This window comes from Fusarium keratoplasticum, chromosome 13, assembly GCF_025433545.1.
Source record: "Fusarium keratoplasticum isolate Fu6.1 chromosome 13, whole genome shotgun sequence".
NCBI lineage: Eukaryota > Fungi > Ascomycota > Sordariomycetes > Hypocreales > Nectriaceae > Fusarium > Fusarium keratoplasticum.
In genome coordinates, this window is record NC_070541.1 from 251844 (window position 1) to 271380 (window position 19537).

Genomic DNA, 19537 nt, shown 5'->3' on the forward strand with positions numbered 1-19537 from the left:
GTGACGGGCGCTTGTCTCTTGCGTACCATAGCGGAGTTTTGACTGTTTCACTAGGCTTTAAGACTAGCTGCTACTTGACATCAATCAAAACTGTGCTTCTTGTCAATCTATCTGACAAGTATTAATGACGTACTGAGTCGGATCATGAGACAGACTGCACCAAAGGACGTTGCATCGGCTTGCTTGTTGTTGCGAATCGAGTAACCTCCGAGCTGTGCCATGCGGTGAAATGCGCTGGGCGGCGATGCCCTGATTATCGCCGAGAATTTCAGCCTTGAAACGTCATGATCAGCATCAGCTAGCCCAAGATGTGGACCGCGGCCAATCCTACGACGACAATCCCTACCATCTCTATTACCTCCTCGACGTCACAGCGGTCAGCAAATCCGTCCCCATACAAGGCCACCCTGTCAAGTAGCCAACTCAACATCTGATTGGACTTTATGGGTTGCTGTTCGGAGGATTGATAACCTAAAAAGGGAGTCGATTGTCGGAGGATTCAGTGCTGCCTTGCTCTTGGAACTGCCACTCTTAGTCGCTGGCTGTGCCAATCCGCCTTGGCTGAACGGCGTCCAATGTTGCATATAAACAAGGACCAAGCCCATAAAAAAAGAAAGAAAGTTATAGCTAGTTTAAGCTTACTTCCCCTTTAGTCGATCTACTGTCCGCCAGACATCCAACATGAAGACAACTTCAGCGCTCACAATTTGGGTGCTCACCCTTCTGCCCCCAACCACCGCCTATGATGGCGATGTTGGTGTAGCCGGGCCCCCAAATGATATGAGTGTGGAGGAGTGGGAGTCTTACTTCAAAAAGCCCAATGCTACCGGCACCTACACTTTTGACGCCTATAATGTCTCGGGGCCCTTCCCGCCCAAGGAGACGGTGGGTGGCTGGAAAGCAACTATTGCAGTGGCCGCCAACGTCACCGGAGACGAAGACCACAGCTACCCAGGAACTAGCATCAGTATCACGGCACCTGAAGATATGAAACTGCCTGCGATAAACAATAGCCGCCGTTCTAACGAATCCGACTGGCACGTGTGCGTCGCCTTCTGGACACCCAAAGCGCTGGATGACGACGCTATCGATGACGGCCAGGATGACGACGGCTCTTGCAGTTCATTTCTCTCCGACGATTGCATCGAAGCTCTAGACAGAGAGGGAAATATGTATTTTTGGAATAGTACGGACAATAATGGGTGCGGGCTTTTGCCCGATATTCCTGAACAATGTGAGGACTACTTTAGTGACGACGCCAGCACGTACGGCTTTTCATGTGAGTTTCCAACCCTTGATCAATTTCACGGAGACTGATTCATAGTAATAGTGGGCGCAAACCTCAGCTTGCTTGATGGCAAGCCACTGATAGCCGTACGCCCCGGCCCTACCGGCCTCGGAGTAGATGAGGACGAGGCTTATGATAATGCGGTGCGTGGTATCTGGACTGTTATAGTCAACTGGGGTCGCCGCGATCCCACGGAGTGGAGAACTCCGGACGAGATGCCGGTTGCTTCTTTGTTGTGTTTGCGGGCTAGTAATGTCACCGAGGGAAGTGTGAATCCCAATGCTGCTGAGAGACTAGGGCTTGACGGTACCTTTGCTTTGTTTATTGCACTAGTCGCCTCGAGTTTCTTAGTGTATTAAGCCTAAAGCGAATAATAGTTGAGAAGTAGTACTTGTTGGTATGCACGGTGTTAGTATGGTTGAATGAGATGAGATACTCCATATGACGACGAATTCAAGTGTGGATTATTTACTGTAACGGCCTTTTTGCGCAGAAGCTCGATATGGTAGCCCTCGTTTCGCAGCACGATTACCTGACTGCCGTGGCCATGTTCTGATTTCGGATGTAGAGACATCAGTACGTGCAGTTCCACAGCGATTAGTTGTGTGAGCTCAGTTGGGACTGTGGAATGGACCTACGCGTAGATCAACCCCAGATCGGTACCCCACGACGCGCAGTATCAGACCAAGGTAGGTATCGGGCTGCTTACTTGCATGATAGGCCGAACAATAAGTAAAATGGTAACACAAGGAATACGAAAACCTTCCAAAATACAAAGCTGCATGCACTGTCTCACGTGCTTCTTGTTCGCAATTGGTCTACAAGACGATGCGCAAGATCCCTCCAGTGCTGAAGTATTCCGAGAAGAGGCCTTTATTCAGACTGTAGAACCGCTAGTTATCACAATTCATATGAACATTCTACTCTTGAGGGTGATTCATTCATTCTCGGCTAGCTTGCGCCCCACAATGAACCGGTAACTCGTAATAAGTCTCAAATTCCGACTGCGAAACTCTCTCTTAACACCCTCCATCAATACTCTTACTTGGTCCTGGGAATACTGAAAGACTCGCGTGAAGAGAGCAGGCGTGTGAGACTCGACTGACATTTGCATGTGCGTGAGCTCAAATTTCCCCAACTCCTTGAGAGCAGGGTCCTTGGCCCATGGTCCAATAGGTATCTATCCCAGCATGAGTTAGTTGATCTTCAGAAGGAGAAATTTGACTCACCCGGAACTCACGCTCCTCAACGTCTTGAAAGCCAGCATCAATCATCCATTGCTTGTGGTACTTGGCAACGTTCAACCGCTTGCCAAACACCTGGCTAGTAGCATCCAACTTCTCAACCCACTCCATAGTCCAGGGCGCACGATCACAGCTATCATCATCACTAAAGATCCAAGCGTCGTATTCTTGCATCTCCATCCAGCCTCCAGGCTTGAGATTGTCCTTGGCCTGCTGATAAAACCGCGCCCAATCCGCAGATGTACCGCCCAGTGCGCGGCCGTGGATGTAGTCGAACTTCTCAGTTTCTCTATACGTCCAAACATCCTCGTAGTCGTCGACGTGGAATGAGCAATTGGCAGGTACCCATTCTGGCTGGATAGGTGAGAGGTCGACGCCAGAGACAAGGGCGCTAGGGAACTCATCGGCCATCTCAATAGCCCAAATACCCGTACCACATCCAAGATCTAGGATGCGGAGCTCCGGGTTGGTCTCCGGCTTCGGCAATGGGGCTGTGTAGAGGGCACCACCGAGGAGAAGACGCCAGATGTGATGTTGAAGGTCTAAACGCTGCTGCTCTTGGTCATCGTTAGGCAGGACGTACTGGCCTTCTCGATATGCATGGTACCGACGGCCATTTTCGTACTGGTAATGGTAGATGGAAGATGTGATGGATCCAGTGTAAGACGTGTCCCTATCTGTAGAGTAGGTAGAGTCGGCATCTTCATTGTCAAAGGCCTCATGCTGATGCGATTGTGAACATTAATCCCTCACAAGCCACAACGGCCCGCTGCACCTCAGACAACTTACATCGACTTGTAAAGGAGCCGGTCGCTCTTCTTCCTCATGCTCGATCGGCGACTGTCCCGTCACCTCGGCCGCTAACGGTTGAGCTTCTGGACTAGCTGGGTTTGAAGGTGGTGATCGTGACGATCGCGACCTTGGTGGAGAAGGGCTCTTTTCTTCCTTCGGAGACGCCATGTCTGGGGCTAGCACAGGAGCTACGAGTTAGAGGGGAAAATGGGCGGACGACGTGACACTGGCTCACCGCTGAACCTTTTGTACTCTTGTTATCTGAGCAATTAGTTCATCTCTAACACAAGAAACCCCGCGCTAGCCGGACTAATGCTCGGAGCGAAGGCCAAATTAGGAAATGCGTCTCCGATGAACTGATATTCGACACCTAATAATCCCTGTCGTAAAGAAGGGCACCTGATGATACCTCGGCCGTCGGGTATAAGATCTCGCGTGGATTGTCCCCACCGAGAGGGTACTCAACACCATAAACATTAACCCCTCATATTGCCTTGGTCATGTCTGGTGATAAGCTCATCGTCGTTGTTGGCGCTACCGGAAGCCAGGGCACCACGATGGTCCTTCCTCCAGATTCGAGCAAAGGAGCTGCTATCCCCTGCTTTATACTACTCCTACACCGCTTCTACAGGCTGGCACGGTTACGTGGGAGAACGAGTCCGACGCTGGGCCTGGATTGAGTTGTATAAGGCAGAACAGAGAGGCCGCCTCGTCCAATCTCTGACATCTATTCCACTGGTCTCGGAGATCTCGATTCCCCGAGAGTTTGAATTGCCAGAGTCCTGGGACTACGCTGACAACCAAATGCCGATATGGTATCAAGAGTGGGAGTGGACATAAGTGTAGGAAGGAGTGCTACAAGGACAGAGAGGGAACAAGCGGGCTTCAGCCGGCAGGTAAACCAAGCTGAATTGTAACTACAACGACTGCTGAATGAAAGATCGGTGTCAATCTTTGGAATCCGATCTGGCGCTCGTTCTCGCAACGAGCCAGTTGGGAAGTGGATATACACCAAGCTACTTGGAACATATTCTAGCTATGTTTCTCGAAAAAACTTCGAGTTACTTCAATTTGGGACCTACGATTTTCTCTAGACTAGCTGGTCAAAGTTCTAGTACTCACCAGCGAGTGCAACAGACAAGCGAGTGCAACAGAAATCCCTCAATCTATGACAGCTGGTCGTAGAGTTGTCTCGTGTGTTTCCCCGGGAGTGCCGCATCAACTCTTTTTGAATGTCTTCCAACCTTGTCCGGCAACGACCCATTGGCGTTGACTTTGGATCGTGCAACCCTGGGCGTTGTCGATTTCATGCCAGGAAACTACTTTTGAGGAATGGCCCCTTGCTGTGTGGCCTTCCATGCCTCTGCCTTGGCCTGCTTCAGAAGCTCGTTTTCATCGCTTGAGGGTAGCCACGGGACCCTTACGACGCTTCCGTCTTCCCGCAGATCTTCAATTGAATCGTAGATATAGCGTATATATTCTTGCCCGGACTACTGACGAGGTTACTTGAGCGTAAGCACAGCAGCCTTATTGCTCGTTAGTAATATAAAGCTGCGACATTTCACCCTTGGTGGAGTTCGCCTTAGAGCATACGCCATCGCTGCTAGCTCTCCGCTATATGGGCTCTGTTCTGTTCTCATACCAAGAGGAAATGAGAAGGTCTCGAGCTTTAGACCGCCTCGCACCGACAGCGGAATCTGGACTGCTCCACCAACGCCCACTACGTTATTTCACGCAGAGCTGCTCACTGCGATGTGTATGGCCCAGCCTGCTTCCGACTATCCTGGGGTTGCCTTGTCAGTGATAGCTTCCACTCTTTCTTCCCATGGCGCTAGTTCGAATGGTTGAATGGTTTCCAGCTGTTCCATTGGCATTGTCCGCAGGGTGTTTCATTCAAGAAGTCGAGACAGAATCAGTCCTTTGGCCAAATATCTTCGAATTTCTCTAATTTCTAGGCGAATAGTCGCCTATTCTTACAATTTTGGGGGACGAACAGCTCTCTAACCATCAACAGGTATCTTTTCAGGCGCCAACGCCCCAGTAACATCACAGTAAATAGATCGTTACGACAAGCAGAAAGTTAGGCCATTAGAGCCGCTCAAATGACGACAATTTCATCGATAAGTCTTCACGTTCTCGTGGCCTACAAAGGTCAGAAATTCATATCACCGTTAACTAATTTATAACACATCGCATTAAGGCCTATTAAACCACTTGTCGTAAGTGACGTAAAATTAACCAACTCTATCCATTAGCTAGTATCTCCCTCAGCCCGTCATCGTCATCCACTTTGGCCACTTTTCGAGTGAGACTCAGTTAGTATCTTTTTTGTCTTGTGCCTTCTAGTCCTATTTCTTTTACTTTTTTACCTCATTAACTTTTTGGCTAAACTCTTTTGTTATTTTTTCTCCCATTCTTCATCATGATGTTTTAAGATATCCGGGTCGCCATTAACCGCGGTGGCATCTTTACTAATGCCTGGACGAAGAGAGCTGACTTGGTGGACACGCCCGCGAACAACATAGCCAAGGATGATGACAACGATCAGCTGCAGAAAGAGACTACGTGAGATACTGATCTGTGTGGTGTTCTTCCTTCATTCATCCGATGTGAAAGGATGTAGCTACTCTATATCAGCCCTACCCTATACCTTAGACCCGACCTGCCCTGATAGACTACTGACTGAAATCAGTTCTATTACAATTGATATTGTCATTGACTACTAGTGATAGGGGCTCTACGAGGGGTATTATGAAAGTATTCTCTTCTTCGAAGGTAAAAAGAAAAAAAGAAATATTGTAGAATAAGACATTTACCAATCTGTACCTCTGAGAGCACAAAGGGCCCTTCTCTCTGTATCTTAACAGCACACCTTTATTACTCACTGCCCTAGACAGCTTGGATGATGAGATCGATGGGAATAAAGCCTCGTGTAGAAGCAGCAGCCTCAGAACCTATACCAAGAAGGAAATAATTGCCAAAGAATTGGTACCCATTGAACTGGGTCCAGACACCACCAGTAGCATAACATACTGGGTCATTATCATCATTAAAGTCCTCAATGCAAGTCATCTTTGGTGCACTGCATTTCAGGACGCCTCCATCCATCTGTCCCTGGTCGCAGGTGACGGGCGCCTCATTGGTCCGGGGCGATGGATTGCAAACATACAACGAAGCTGACTCAGAGCCGCTGTAAAACCCACATATCTTAGAGCCGTCGACGAAAAGGGCGCCAGTGCCCGCCTCGATTGAAAAGACACCTGCTGGCACGCCGGAAGGGTTGTACCCGCCCAAGGTTATGCTGCCGTACTCTGGGGGTGGAAGCCTGGCTGGTGTACCACTTGCACCGCCGCCCTGGCCGATTGCGTTGAAGATCCCAAGGACCGGAGAAGAGGTAGAAGTGGGGGCAATGGTGGATGAGGTCGTCACATCTGACGTGGCGGAAGATGTGACGGAAACGGTAGTTGAACTAGCCGAGGTAGATACCGATTCTGTCACCGAGAGACTCGTCGGCTGGGAGGAGGAGCTTGAGTCGGCAGACGAAGTCACAGATAGTGTAGAAGTCTGAGACGTTTCTAGTGAAGTAGAAGAGTCGATTGTGACTGCGTTGCTGATGTCAGCAGGCGGTTTTCCATGAGAAGCTGGTGTCTTCTCAAGACTTACCAGAAGTACTCGGCTGGCATGGACTTGCCACTGCGCCCAAGGCAAAGGCCAGCGGGACCAAAATGCTGCAATGCATTGTATTAAATTAAATTGTTGATCAACGAGAGGCAGGAATGAAACGGCAAGAAGAGATGGAAATTGTTTGGAACGAGAGCACGGCTGACTTCCTCTTTTTCTTTCGTGCTGTAGGGGGTTGGGGGGAAGAGGGAAGATAAAAGCCACTTCATTTAGCGGAAGAGCATTAGTGAGGAACTAGTGAGAATGAAGATGCACTATTGATAAAGGTATTGATGAGATTCCACCCAGCTGAAGAGTCGAGACCCCCGACCTGGGGCGACGAGCGCGCGAGCCAATCCGATTAAAACACAACTTCTAGACCAACTAGCGACAACCTGTGCACCGTCGATATTTGGTTAAAAAAAACCATAATCAAATATAGGGCTATTAACATAAAACTACTTTAAGATAATTATAATATTAATACTCTTTAATTAACCATCTTATATACCTTAATTAAATTATACTAAAAGACTTCGACCTTATATAGGACTTAGCATAAAGGAGGATGGATGGGCAAAGCCAAGTATGTGTCTCCGGGCAACTCAACACCTCAACATGAGCCCAATTTGGCAGTGGCTAGGTGAATTTCTCCTCATCATAGCGCTGAGGTCATCGCGATAGGTGACTGCACGACATAGGGTTCAAACAGATACATACCGCTTGAAGCCAGTTACGACCGCGGCTTTAGTCAGTACCCGGAACCTGGAGTCCATGGCGTATGGCTCATCAAAGTCTCAACCCCTTGACAAGACCAACAAGACCTTCAACAACTCTCCTCATGCCCGATTCCTCCTTTGCGTGACCGTCGCCATTTCTCCTTGACGCATCGCCGCACTGAAAACGAGGTCCCGGGTCTTTTCATGACGAGATAAACCATCTCGCCATTCTCTTCCAGTCCGGAGCCTCATCTTCCACTTGATGGAATATCTCGTGGCCCTCCCCCAAGCAGAAGGGCTCACGGCCGTCCGGGTCTGTTCGACTGTCATTTAGGGACCAGCGAGACCAAATCACTTTCGAATGCCATTGCACCCATTCGCCAAGTCGATTAGGCGGTATATCCGATATCTTGTGTCGGGCTTGGGGCTCGGCCTTCCGGCCTTGGTAAATACCCTTGACTTCTTCAGCTTCCACAAGAAGCCATCTCCTTGCCAAAGTCCACTCAAGCATCATATTTTTGAGCGAAGGGAGATAGTAGTAAACAGTCTTGTTCCGCGAAACCCAACCCTGGCGCAGGGTCGTTTTCACCGCCGTCTTCAGCTCAGCCTGGCGCCGCTGGGCCTCTCTCAGGACCATAACGCCGCGGTTTGCTCGTGATAGCCTCTCGGATAGTCTGGGGATGGCAATTCGGTCAAGGGAGGTAGTAATATCACGAAACTCTGCCAGAGCAAGGTCGACGAACTGACTTCGCTTGGGCTTTAGCGGCTCGAGATCTTTTTCGTTGGCAGGTGCCTTGTCAAGAGCATAGGCGACGAGACAGCAGTTTCGTGTAGGTTATGATGTTGCCGTAGGTTGCACCGTCCATGATTTCATGGTCCTTGAAACCAAGAGGTCGATTGATGATAAGGTTTATCACGTTGCTCAGAATGTATGTCACGGTTCCATTGCTAGTTTGGGCCGCAGCATAGTCAGCGGGCCTGGAGGGTTTACTAAAGTCATACTCAGTAACTGCTGGAGTCAGACTGTTGTCTCTAAATGTCATCATGGGCTTACATGGCGTAGGCGTGCTGGTTGGGGTCACGGGTGCGGCAGTTGCCTCAGCTGCGAGCTTAGAGCTGCGATCCTCTATTGCCTCATACCAGCCTTGAATGAATGTCTCTGGGATGTCTGATGGAATGGCTGTGTCTTTGTGTCTTAGAGTGGATGGCATGGGAGTTGGAGTTGTTACAAGATCGATTGACAGACCCGACGGCCGATACAACATGCGTATGCGGCTGTCAAGGCACATGTTGGGGAAAGTCGGTCGAGTTGGAGAACCATCTTGGTTCAACAGGTAGGTAATCGAACGGCGCAAATACGAGATATCTATCGTTAGACGCACCGTCGACGGGCAACATGCCGGGCTAGGAGATGTTGGGTTGAGCACATTCGCCGAAGAGGATGATTCTGGGGATTGATGCCGGAGTCAGGTCGAGGGCTATAGCTTTCTCGACCCAGTCCACGGCGCGGAACCCTTTGGCTTGAGGAAAGACGATGGCGAAAATGGGTCGTATAAGGTACAAGAAAAGAAAACTAGCTGAGATGATGACAAGGGACACCTAGGGGACGGTGAACGTAGCTATGGTTCGAGGTCTTGGAGGACCGTTGTCTTTGTTGCAAGAGATGCCGTCACCCGAGATGCTCTCTTGGTTGGTGATGGCCGATTTGTGATTGATCATAGCCAATTCATCGTAGTCGAAGGTGTCGGCGGCGTCATGGTCGCTTCGATAATCCCGTTGAACGCTGGAGTGCGAACAAGCTGGCCTCTCAAGAGCGGGCAAAGGGCCGCGACCAATCAGTCTCTTTACCTTTGTAGAGCTGGCGATGATTTGTCAATGAGGCCTGGCCGCCTGCCGAGACGCCTTTGGGGTTCGGTCTATACCGAGAACCAGGCCTGTCTCGCGAGGTGGTGCTGGCGGCAGAGCTGGGCTTGGGTTATCAAGGTCATGAAAAACTCGTTGTCTTTTCCGCGCTGGGCCATATTCATGAGCGTGGGCATGTTTCACATCCATTGGATATTTCAGTTTGCACGGGGTCGCAGACGGCGGGATGCGGGTGGACTCGTGGTGAAGCTGTGGTTGGGCGTCGTGTACCAATGTTTGGGATCTGAGGAGGCGGCCAATCTCAGCAGCAACCGCCGTGTTGACATGTTGAGCGGGCAATTTATCTCGAAGGCGACGACGACGGGCCTTGTCGGTCAAGGTCCTGGAGCCCGGCGAGGAGGGTTGACGGGGGCGCGGGCTTGAAGACTGTATGCGGGATGGGCGAAGTTGGGGCCATGGTTGATCAAGATGCAGGCTAAGGCAGTGTGATATAACTTGCAGAGACAGGCGGCTGGTGAGTCACTCAGGGAAGGAAGAAGAATAGGAGAGGAGAGGAGAGACAAAAGAGATGGATATACATGATGCACGTTGCAATGGGGCCTACTGAAAACAAAGAAAGCCATGCAAATTCGCTAACAAGATCTCCCTTTCAGTGAAGGAGAAATTAGGTCCCGCTAGCCCCTTTAAACAGGCCTTGCACATGCGTCAAAGTAAGGTATGGTTTTCCATATAGAACATAGTCAACTCCATTACGTCCTCGAAGAAAGCTATCTACACCTCTATTTCCTAACTGTTGTATAAGAAAGAGCCTTCTCGTCGCTCTCTACCATCTCCCACTGACTCCTTCGCCTCCGGATGCTTGGTTGCGTCCTCCGTCCGCTGGCACGTATCCCTGTAGTTCTACCACTTCCCAGAGTAGCTGACTGACTACGTGTCTGGGGTCGGGATGAAGGACTGGCCTGGCCACTGGCCTGTTGGCTCCCTTCTAGAGCAAGTCTAGCAAGCGTCGACTTGTTCCGACTCCTTGGTGGTCGACCTCGCCTGCGCCCTGACGCCTGGCTACCCGGTTGGCTTGCTGGCTTACTGGCTGGTTGGATACTGGACTGGCTGCTTGTACCGATAGCTAGCCGTGTAGGAACAGCCTGTGCGGTGTTCTTCGGCCTACCGCGGAGAGCAGTGGCGATCTTGGGGTCGAGGATCTGTCGATAGGGATCTCGAGAGGCTGACTCTCGCAGCCGTCACCGTGGATGGACGTCCCACTTAGTAAAAGGCGTGGTAGACCCTATCTTCGAGTAGATTTTGTGGCAACAGGGGATACCAAGCTCTGTCGAAACTGAGCAGTCCTCACTGCAATCCCCGAGAGAATCAGGGAACGGATTCTTCCCTGTAGGAATCGCTTTCCTTGCTAGCCGATATTGCTTTGTAATCAGTCCGAGGCCTTTGGATGAAATCAATGTTCGCAGTTCACCTAGGTACTCAGAGCTCAAGCTGAGATACTCGCGGGCAGTTAGTACCTCGTTCTCTGCGCTAGCATGGGTGAAGTCCCACTCTTGATCCCTTATCATATCCTGCATCGCTTCAACTAGCCGACAGAGGTGGCTCATGCCATTGAGAAGATAGCTCTTGACGTTATTATTGCTTGCTTCTGTACCAGAGGTGACACGGATGCCGAATTTGTGATACTTGCGGACAAAGCAGCGTGCCCACTGAGCCCTAACAGGCATATAGGTTCCATGAAGATATAGCAGGATAGCCCGCTGGTCATCAAACTCCCGACAATTGCGTACCCGTACCCATGTCTTCTCGCGAGCCTCTTCAGTCTCGGCGAAGACGATAAGCTTCCACATCATAAGAACATCTTGATGGCTATGAGGGGTAACCTCAGCTGCTGGCGTGTGGATGAACTGTCCGTCTTTGTTGCTCAGCTTTGCCTGTGTCTGCGGGGCAGGCGCCTCCTCGTCGCTGCTATCAAGACTGCTGCTGCTGCTATACCTCAGGGAACTGATCGTTTAGGGCAGCTTTCGTTGAATCGTCGAAGTCGCCGATAATAACGTCTGGTTGTCGGATCGAGTGCTGTTCTGCTAATTGTAGCCTAATAAGAAGTAATATTGTAAAAATATATAAACCTTGTTTACTTATTTATATAAATAATTCTAATAAAATAGGTATAACCCGCGAAGACAGCTAGTCATCTTAGATAACAGCTAATAGTTAATATTAACGCGAGGCAGCCTCTTAGCAGTAGTCGCCACGAGTGTGATATATCGCCGAAGACCATGGCTTCTTACATGCTGCGCACAAAGATACCGCGCCGTCAGCGGCTGGTGGCGCACGCAGCGGTGCTCGAGAATCACCAAGACGGCGCTGCGCCCCTGCTGTTTAAGCGCGGCACGAATCACACGTGCGATAGATCACCGAGGTCCAAGGCTTGTGGTATAACATACGCTTTAAAATATGAATAATGCCAGAGGCATTGACGGCACCCAAGGTCAAATTGCCGGGCCGAATAGACGGCATAATGCATTGGTGTTTCAAATGTGTGGCTGACACTCAGCTTAGGAAGATATATGGCCAGCACCTGAAGGATGACACAAAAAGGAGCTGTCAGGGGTAAGAAACGGTTTCGTAGTTCAGTAAATCATCCTTGCGACCTGCTGAAATAAAAGAGTCCTTCATCTCAAATTTATATCCCTGTCGTCACAAGCATGGTGTTGTCTGTACTACAAAACCTTCCATCATCTTAGCCTTCGCATTAGTAATTCGACGAGCCCTCACGACTTCAGAGACCAGGGAAATGGCCGGTACTACCTAAATCGTTTATTTCTTGCTACTCTTTTGAAAAACCAAGGCTGCCATGTATCACAACGAGCCTTGGAAGGATGGACATCGCAGACTCCAACATGGGCGCAAAAAGAATGACCAACTCTTCCGGTTTCGCAAGCGGTCCATTGTTCTTCTTTCTACCTACCTCTCAATGTTGATCACTCCGTGGGCTCTCACTTGCATTCTTGTACGCCGTCCAATCTCCAGGCCTTCCTACCTCGATCAAGCAATAGGCCTCGCCGAACGCGATATCAGCGAGATGGAACAATGGTACTCGTTCATCCGCATCCTAGACCGCATCACCTCCACCATCGCCGTCCCCGTCGTGTCCGCACTCTTGGCTCAAGCTGCTGTCATCTATACCCAGCGTCGCAAATCATCACAGAAGCTAGGCATCCGTCAGATGCTGGCTCTGGCTAATGGTGGGTGGAAGAATCCGATTGTCTTATGGAATGCGGTCGCCCTCCCAGGGATGAGAGAGGAACTAATATCCTCGACACCTTTTCTCTGGGGAGCAGCAGCTCTCACGCTTCTCGGTGAGTGCATCAAACCCTGATAACATACCACAGCTCGAGCAGCTTGAGAGGCTAACGCATCCGAACTGTGAAGCGGCCCTACAGCCTGCATTGCAGCCAATATTGGTCCAGCAAGAAGTAATTGACGTCGTGACGTGCCAAGACACCGGCGCATGTATCCCTACCAACTCATTCTATGGAACAGTGGCAGGGTATGATCCAGAACCAGAATACTTTGCACTATGCCCGCAGAATTTAGTGGTGCAAACAACAATGGAAAAGATTCTTACGGCGAGTGACCACGATGTCCAAACAAACTTATGGCAGGAAGGCCCTGGTTCAGGAGACGCCATGTATTTCAAAGATACGCTTCGAAGCTCATTCTACTGGCTCTTCGAGCTTTCCGATTCTCCTCGCTATTTTGTCTCGGCTCTGCCAAATGGCACTACAACAGGCGTGCTGCGCCAACATGCAGCAAGGATGGACACACAGGTGAACTGCACCCTCGTGGAGAGCTTCCCGTCGCCTTGCCCTGGTCAGAGACCTTTCCAGGCGGCCTTCTCTCACGACATAGCGTCGGTGCGTATCTGTGCGGAGGGAGCATTCGACCAATCGCCTTGGACAAGAAGCCGGGACAGGGAGGCGGTTTCAGAACAGCTCTGGATCCAAGTCGACGGCCGGTCTATTGATTTACAGCGAGACAGTAACTACACCATGCGATGCGACGCCAACTCGACTAGGGGATGGTTTGAGCTTGGAAACCTTCAAAATAATTACACACACGGGCCCCTACTTAAGAGTTGGCCCACTGCGGAAGAGATTCGCACAGTTTTCAACGACAAGAGTCCTATAACGAGTCTTAATGATTACCCCTCTCGAGAGTAAGTCACCCATAGCTTACTCCTACCCCAGCTCAGGTTCTTAGCATGCGGCTCGACTAACGTTCTGTCAATAATAGAGAGCCAGAGCCAAGACATCTGTACTTTTCAGACTGGGAGCATCCGCCGGATCCTTTTCACACTTATGCATTACCAACTCCTGGGCCACTCACGACGGCGGCGTTAGCCATGTTCGGCAACTCGAGCTTCTTCTATACAGCAAAGATGGCGCAAGGGGACGCGAGTCTCAGTCGAACCTTCACTCAGATCTGCCAGCATGGAAGACTTCCCTTCTATCGATTTAATGGGGTATGGGACTTTTCTACTGGACTCACCTCAGTGTCCTGCAACCATATCCTTCCTCGATACGGAGCTAAACCAGAGTGGCTTGCTGAGCTCGTTCTGGCTTTGTTTAGGCGCATGGGAAATCCTGATACGACTAGAAGAATGTTCGAGATGGCGTCCTATTTCGCGAACGAGGCGCTCTTGATACACACGGCGCAGCGCGATATTCGCGATTCGAGGGAAATCATGTCTGCACCAGGCGCGAGGCTGATTAAACCCCAGGGATCACTCCACTCGCTTGTTATCCTCTCGATACTTATTGGCGTTCAATCACTCGCACTGATAATTATTGGGTGTTACATCTACTCTCAGCCGACATGGACCGGGGCTCTCGATGCGGAGGTGCTGATCAATTTGGGGGTACAACTTGGAGAAGAAGGGCAAGAAATATCGAAGACGAGTGGGATAATTGGAGTCGTTCTGGAGGACAAGACCGAGACATTGTCAGTGGCATCAATGTCTGATGAGGAGCAGCCAACGCAGATGGCACGAGAAAATTTCCCCGAGCCGCTGTCAGGGGAGAGACACGATGCGGTTGCAATAGGCCTCGGCGGCCTGGGGCCTATCACCAAGAAGTTGACACCCAAAACATGGAAGATGGCATAGCTTTGATCCGTCGATGGCGGGCAGCCTTCACCGCGGTTCGCATGGTTTCAGATTCCACATAAGACACAAACATAGCTGCATAGCATCATTGTTAGTAACAGCACGACCCCTAGATCCTCCCTTCACCTTGACCTCGGAGCCGAGTGGGCGGGAAGCCGGTCCGGCAGAATGGCTTCGGAGCTCCACCCTCCGAAATTGATGATTCCTGAAGGAGTGAGTGTCCCGATGCCAGCTTCAGCCAAGCCACGCCACTCCCTGACCTTGTTCTCGGGAACCAAGAAGCTCTCACGTTTCCATACCCCTGAAGTACTCCGTCTCATCACTGAGCGCGACCAACATCGTGAAGCCCTGGCCGCCGCGTGCGACAAAACCTTCAAGGATCTCCTTGCCGCCATTTCAGCGGATTACCAACCTCTCCGTGACGCCTGTCAAACATCACGGTGGTTGAAACAGCGATGCGTAACGGGAGTTGGGACGTGTATAAGTATGAGTGCTCCAGCCTGTTTGAGTAATGCAGAAGATGACAACAATCACTCATTACCAACAGGGATATTGCATGTGCTATAACGTCATGCACTGTCCTGACCTATGTGCTGTGATACTATGAGCTATCCTGAAAGCAGGCCCAGACCGCAATACACTACCTCATGGTCTAGCCTGGTACATTGCGGGGTCCCAGAACTTGGCCGCTTTCATGGTGCAGCTGGATTGCGGCCCATTCCGTGGTCTGAGCCAGCTCGCTAACCGAGACGATTTCCCTGTTGCGATTATCTTCGCGTTGAAAGCAATATTTAAACGTCAAACCTAATTCTCGAACCTTCGACACTCGCAAAGCGCAAAGTCATCTCTTACCCAGTGTCAGTCAGCAACCAACTACGATGACTTGCACTATCGGTTGTGAAATAGAAGTGTCTCCTAATGGTCTGTACTTCAAAGTATCAGAAGCACCCTATCCTAAAGCCAGTAATAGCTGACTGGCTGATGTAACCCTCCCCTCCTGGCCTTACGGTATGCTTATAGGGTACATCTCCGTACCTCAAGGTTGCCATTGTGAGCTCTACATAGACACTGAACGTGCCGCGAGGAGGGTGGTCATGCTTAGACTGTACTCGCGATATTGACTTGGTCAATCAGCCGGATTACGTTGCTCGACTTGACCTGTCTATTACTAGCCACTACTCACTCTTAAAGAGATAGAGCGATGCACTACCCATCATCTGACGAGATCGGCTGTGCCTATACTAACTGCCTGGCGGATTTGCAGGCGAATCCAAGCTCATCCATCTCTGTTTCGTCCAATGGATGCAGCTTCCCAGGCGCGTCTTTGGGTGGAGGAGCCATCTGCGGAGAGGCCTCGTAAATTTCTCTTCCTCATGACTTCCCTCAAGGCATCAAGAAGCGTTGCCTTGATGTTACCGTACATATCCGGTCAACATCCCAAATTTGCATCATTTCCCTTATGAACATGTCGCGTAAAAACTATCAAGATGACTGGCAGACCCATTCGAAACGTAATATGAATGTATGAGGGTAATAACATACTTTCGGGATTGTATGGAAGTTTAGCAGTTCGTCTGATGATGAAATCGTGTAAAAAAAAAGAAGAAGAAAAAAAAAAAGGGCCGGGGGGGGGGGGGGGGGGGTAATCGCTCCTTTAGGTGCGTCCGGATCTGATAAAACGAGGTTGAAATTGTCCTCATATGGTTTGCCATACAGCATTGACCTTGATTGCTGCCATGTGTCTATCATTATGTTATTTGATCTTGTGCCCGATAACTCCTCTGGAGACGTCATTGATACCAACAATAGTTTGCCACCACACAGAAGGACCTAGACGACAAACGTCCAGCGAAAGGCATGCCATTGTTTCGTTGAGATGATGAGTTAAGGGGAATGGCAGTTGGAGTAGCCCCTAACCATGCATTGATAGGCTACCTCGCCAAGATATGCCGTGTCTTGAGTGATCTCTTTAGGGACTTTGGGAATCTATATGGCCGATATACCTGCTTCTCCGAGCCACCCATAGGGCGACTGTGGGGGTCCACGACATGGCCAGCTTCAAGCAGCATGTTAGGGCCAGATGGTTTCCAGTTACCTCTAGTAGATATTAAACCTATGACTTATATCCAGGTCTTCCTATTTGTATACCGCCCCGCCAGGGAGGTTTCGAACTATCCGTCATCGCCTGTCCCGACACTTCAGATTCGAGGCTTAGCTCATCAGCGCCCTCGACATCGTCGAGTTCTCCTGCGAGCAATTACTCAATCTTGCCTCTTCCATCCAGCAGCCACCGGTCTCCCGTGCGATATTGATTCTTCTCACCTCCGACTTGTTCACCGTTCGGTATCTCGAATACTGGCGAGCCATGGTATCGGTAAACGGCGCTATCTGATCCTACACAGCTGATGAGCGTAAGTGGTAGAGTAGTTTTTTGATGCGTCGAGTTGGTCAAGTTCCGGGAGGGACTCGACCAGCGGACTACGGATGAGAATGCAAAGCGAGGGAGACAGGTTCCTGAGATGATGGGTAACTTGTATGAAATGGCATCGTTTGTTGACAGTGATCTGTCTCTCAGGCGCGCATGAATCTCAGTGGCCAGCTCAGGAACAGTCTCAGACAGCTCGTTGAGGTTGCGATAACATGGCCTAGCGACTTTGGCATGGCAGGCAGACAAGGAAGTCTGCCGCCAGTTTCGCTGAGAGCGTCCGAGTGGTCCTACATGAAAGCCATCACCTTAGTTACCTCAGAAGATACAAAGGCATTGTTACGGGCCATGAGTCCTGGGACGTGAATGAGTTGGTTGATAGGTGTCATGGTGCGGTAGAGGTCAGATGAGAGCAAGGACGGCGGCTTCGAGCCGTCTTTCCCTGTCTGCATCCCGGATCCAGGATCTGGTCGCTTCATTGGCCTTGATCACATGAGCTTCTTCTACAGCTAGAGAGGCCCTCATGTTACCAAACTTGGGCATCATTTGGTTGAGGGTGACTGGCCGCCTCGCTGATAGATGTATTGTCGTGTTGCGTCCTGTCGCAAGGGAAAGACTAAGTCCCTCGCTTTGCAGCTAGGGCACCTTATATTACCGCACGTCCGCTCCCCCTAGCCGCAACCGTTGATGATGTTGGTTGCAAGATTGACAAATTTGGCATCAGACACTTCAGATACGGGCAAGAAGAAGGTAAGTAGATCTCGCTGTGCCCTGTCAAGGCCCGTTCTGCCCAAGCTAATAGTGGCATTGTGGGCGTTCTTTTGTGTGAACTTGGACTAGTAACGCTTCCAAAAGGAGCAATCGGCCACAACACCAAAAAAAATCCAGTGAATAACAACCAACACAGTGCATACAGACACCACCGTTAGACATTATCAGAATCCTCTCAAACAAGACGCAAGTCCCTGCGGGTGAAAGCATTGGGGTCCTTGGAGCGGATGATCTGCGCTGCCTGGGCAATTTCTAGCTGGCCATTTTGGTGGCAGGAAGATGATGATTACCAAAATGTCTCAGCCAGACGAGGGCGGGCTCTCGGCAATGGCAACAATGCCCTGCTCCAGCATCTCCTTGCTTGCGCGGGGACTGCCATTGGGCACTTAACAGGGATCTAGACCAATGAAGGTCATTCTATCATTCTGCTCACCCAAAAAGAGAGTAAAGCATTAACCTGACATCACTGAAAATCCTAGAGCCCTAGATAGTGCCCCAGCAGTGGGGGGAGTACGCTCCGGCAGTCCCCGCGCAAGCAAGGAGATGGCTCAACAACCGGGCTACTCTCAACAGCCTTTGAGGTGTGTCCAACGCGTCGACGGAAGCTTCAGCCCCGTGTTGTCAGTTATGGGTCAGACCCGGCGACTCTTTTCAGCTTGACCTTTCCCAGCTTCCGTTGCGAATCACGTGTCCAAAAACCCGGCCCGTGTGCAGATACGTGCGTAGCAGATGGTTCTAGACGCTATTCATGAGCGGTAATCGCCGGCTGGTCTTGAGAGTGGTCCTCTCTTTCCTGCATCAGTCATGTATCCATCCCACATGAGTGACTTATTACTGACGAGGCCACGGTGTAACTCATGTAGATGAACGAAGGTTACTTGATGAGGTACATCAGTGTTGTGCAAGCGAGAGGGTCCAAAGGACCGGAATTCGCATGGTAAATCAGGCCGACTCCATCATCGGTGCGGAATTAGCACTCCCTCCGTGCTGGCTTCAGGATCACGTGTCCGGCGCGATGTACCTCGACTTGGCCCTGGACACTTGCCCCTCTAGCTACAGTGGAGTTCAGGGGGACAGGATTCCGTCCCTCACGTGATCTGTTGTCGCCGCCGAGGTCGGCATTGCTGACAAAGCCGCGAACCCGCCTGCCCTATTCCATTGCTTTCGACAGGCACCGCAGTCGTTCAACCCATAACTGACCAAGAGCCCGCCGTTTGAGGCTTTGTATGGTCTAGAAATGTTTTCTTCGTTTGTTGCAATGAAACTATTACAAGACCTTCCCAGATGCTACTACGTAGTAGTTGATGCATGCGTGCATGATGAGGGCGCGTACCCTATAGTTATCGACAGACAACTGTGATTGTGCTTCTCAACTAGGTGAAAATCAATAATCGAGGAAGAAGTGATGATGATAAAAACATGGCATAATGGCTTTCGATGCTTTTGAAGGATAGTTACCCAAGACATTAGACCATGGGAAGCCCGGCAGCAGGATGTCGAGTTACTGGTAACATATGTTCAACGTAAGTATGGGTCCCCATTTTCGTCATGCATACCGAGCAGGGTTACTCAACGAAAGCGGAAGCACTTTGGCCGGGCTTGGCTGTG

General features: G+C 50.5%; 4 protein-coding genes across 4 annotated transcripts; 2 read left to right on the forward strand and 2 right to left on the reverse strand.

Moving 5' to 3' along the window:
- Window positions 1–681: 681 nt before the first annotated feature.
- On the forward strand, window positions 682–1647 carry NCS57_01445500 (uncharacterized protein; the record flags this gene model as incomplete). The annotated part of the gene is made up of 2 exons (XM_053064057.1): window positions 682–1279; window positions 1331–1647. The coding sequence occupies 2 exons, from the start codon at window positions 682–684 to the stop codon at window positions 1645–1647; spliced, it is 915 nt and encodes a 304-aa protein (XP_052906340.1).
- Window positions 1648–2225: 578 nt separating this feature from the next.
- NCS57_01445600 (uncharacterized protein) lies at window positions 2226–3492 on the reverse strand (the record flags this gene model as incomplete). Its single annotated transcript, XM_053064058.1, has 3 exons — window positions 2226–2468; window positions 2518–3255; window positions 3322–3492. 3 exons carry the CDS (start codon window positions 3490–3492, stop codon window positions 2226–2228), a joined length of 1152 nt encoding a protein of 383 aa, XP_052906341.1.
- Window positions 3493–6213: 2721 nt separating this feature from the next.
- Window positions 6214–7007, reverse strand: NCS57_01445700 (uncharacterized protein; the record flags this gene model as incomplete). The annotated part of the gene is made up of 2 exons (XM_053064059.1): window positions 6214–6934; window positions 6988–7007. The coding sequence occupies 2 exons, from the start codon at window positions 7005–7007 to the stop codon at window positions 6214–6216; spliced, it is 741 nt and encodes a 246-aa protein (XP_052906342.1).
- A 5413-nt stretch (window positions 7008–12420) lies between these two features.
- On the forward strand, window positions 12421–14733 carry NCS57_01445800 (uncharacterized protein; the record flags this gene model as incomplete). The annotated part of the gene is made up of 3 exons (XM_053064060.1): window positions 12421–12925; window positions 13164–13785; window positions 13863–14733. The coding sequence occupies 3 exons, from the start codon at window positions 12421–12423 to the stop codon at window positions 14731–14733; spliced, it is 1998 nt and encodes a 665-aa protein (XP_052906343.1).
- Window positions 14734–19537: the final 4804 nt, after the last annotated feature.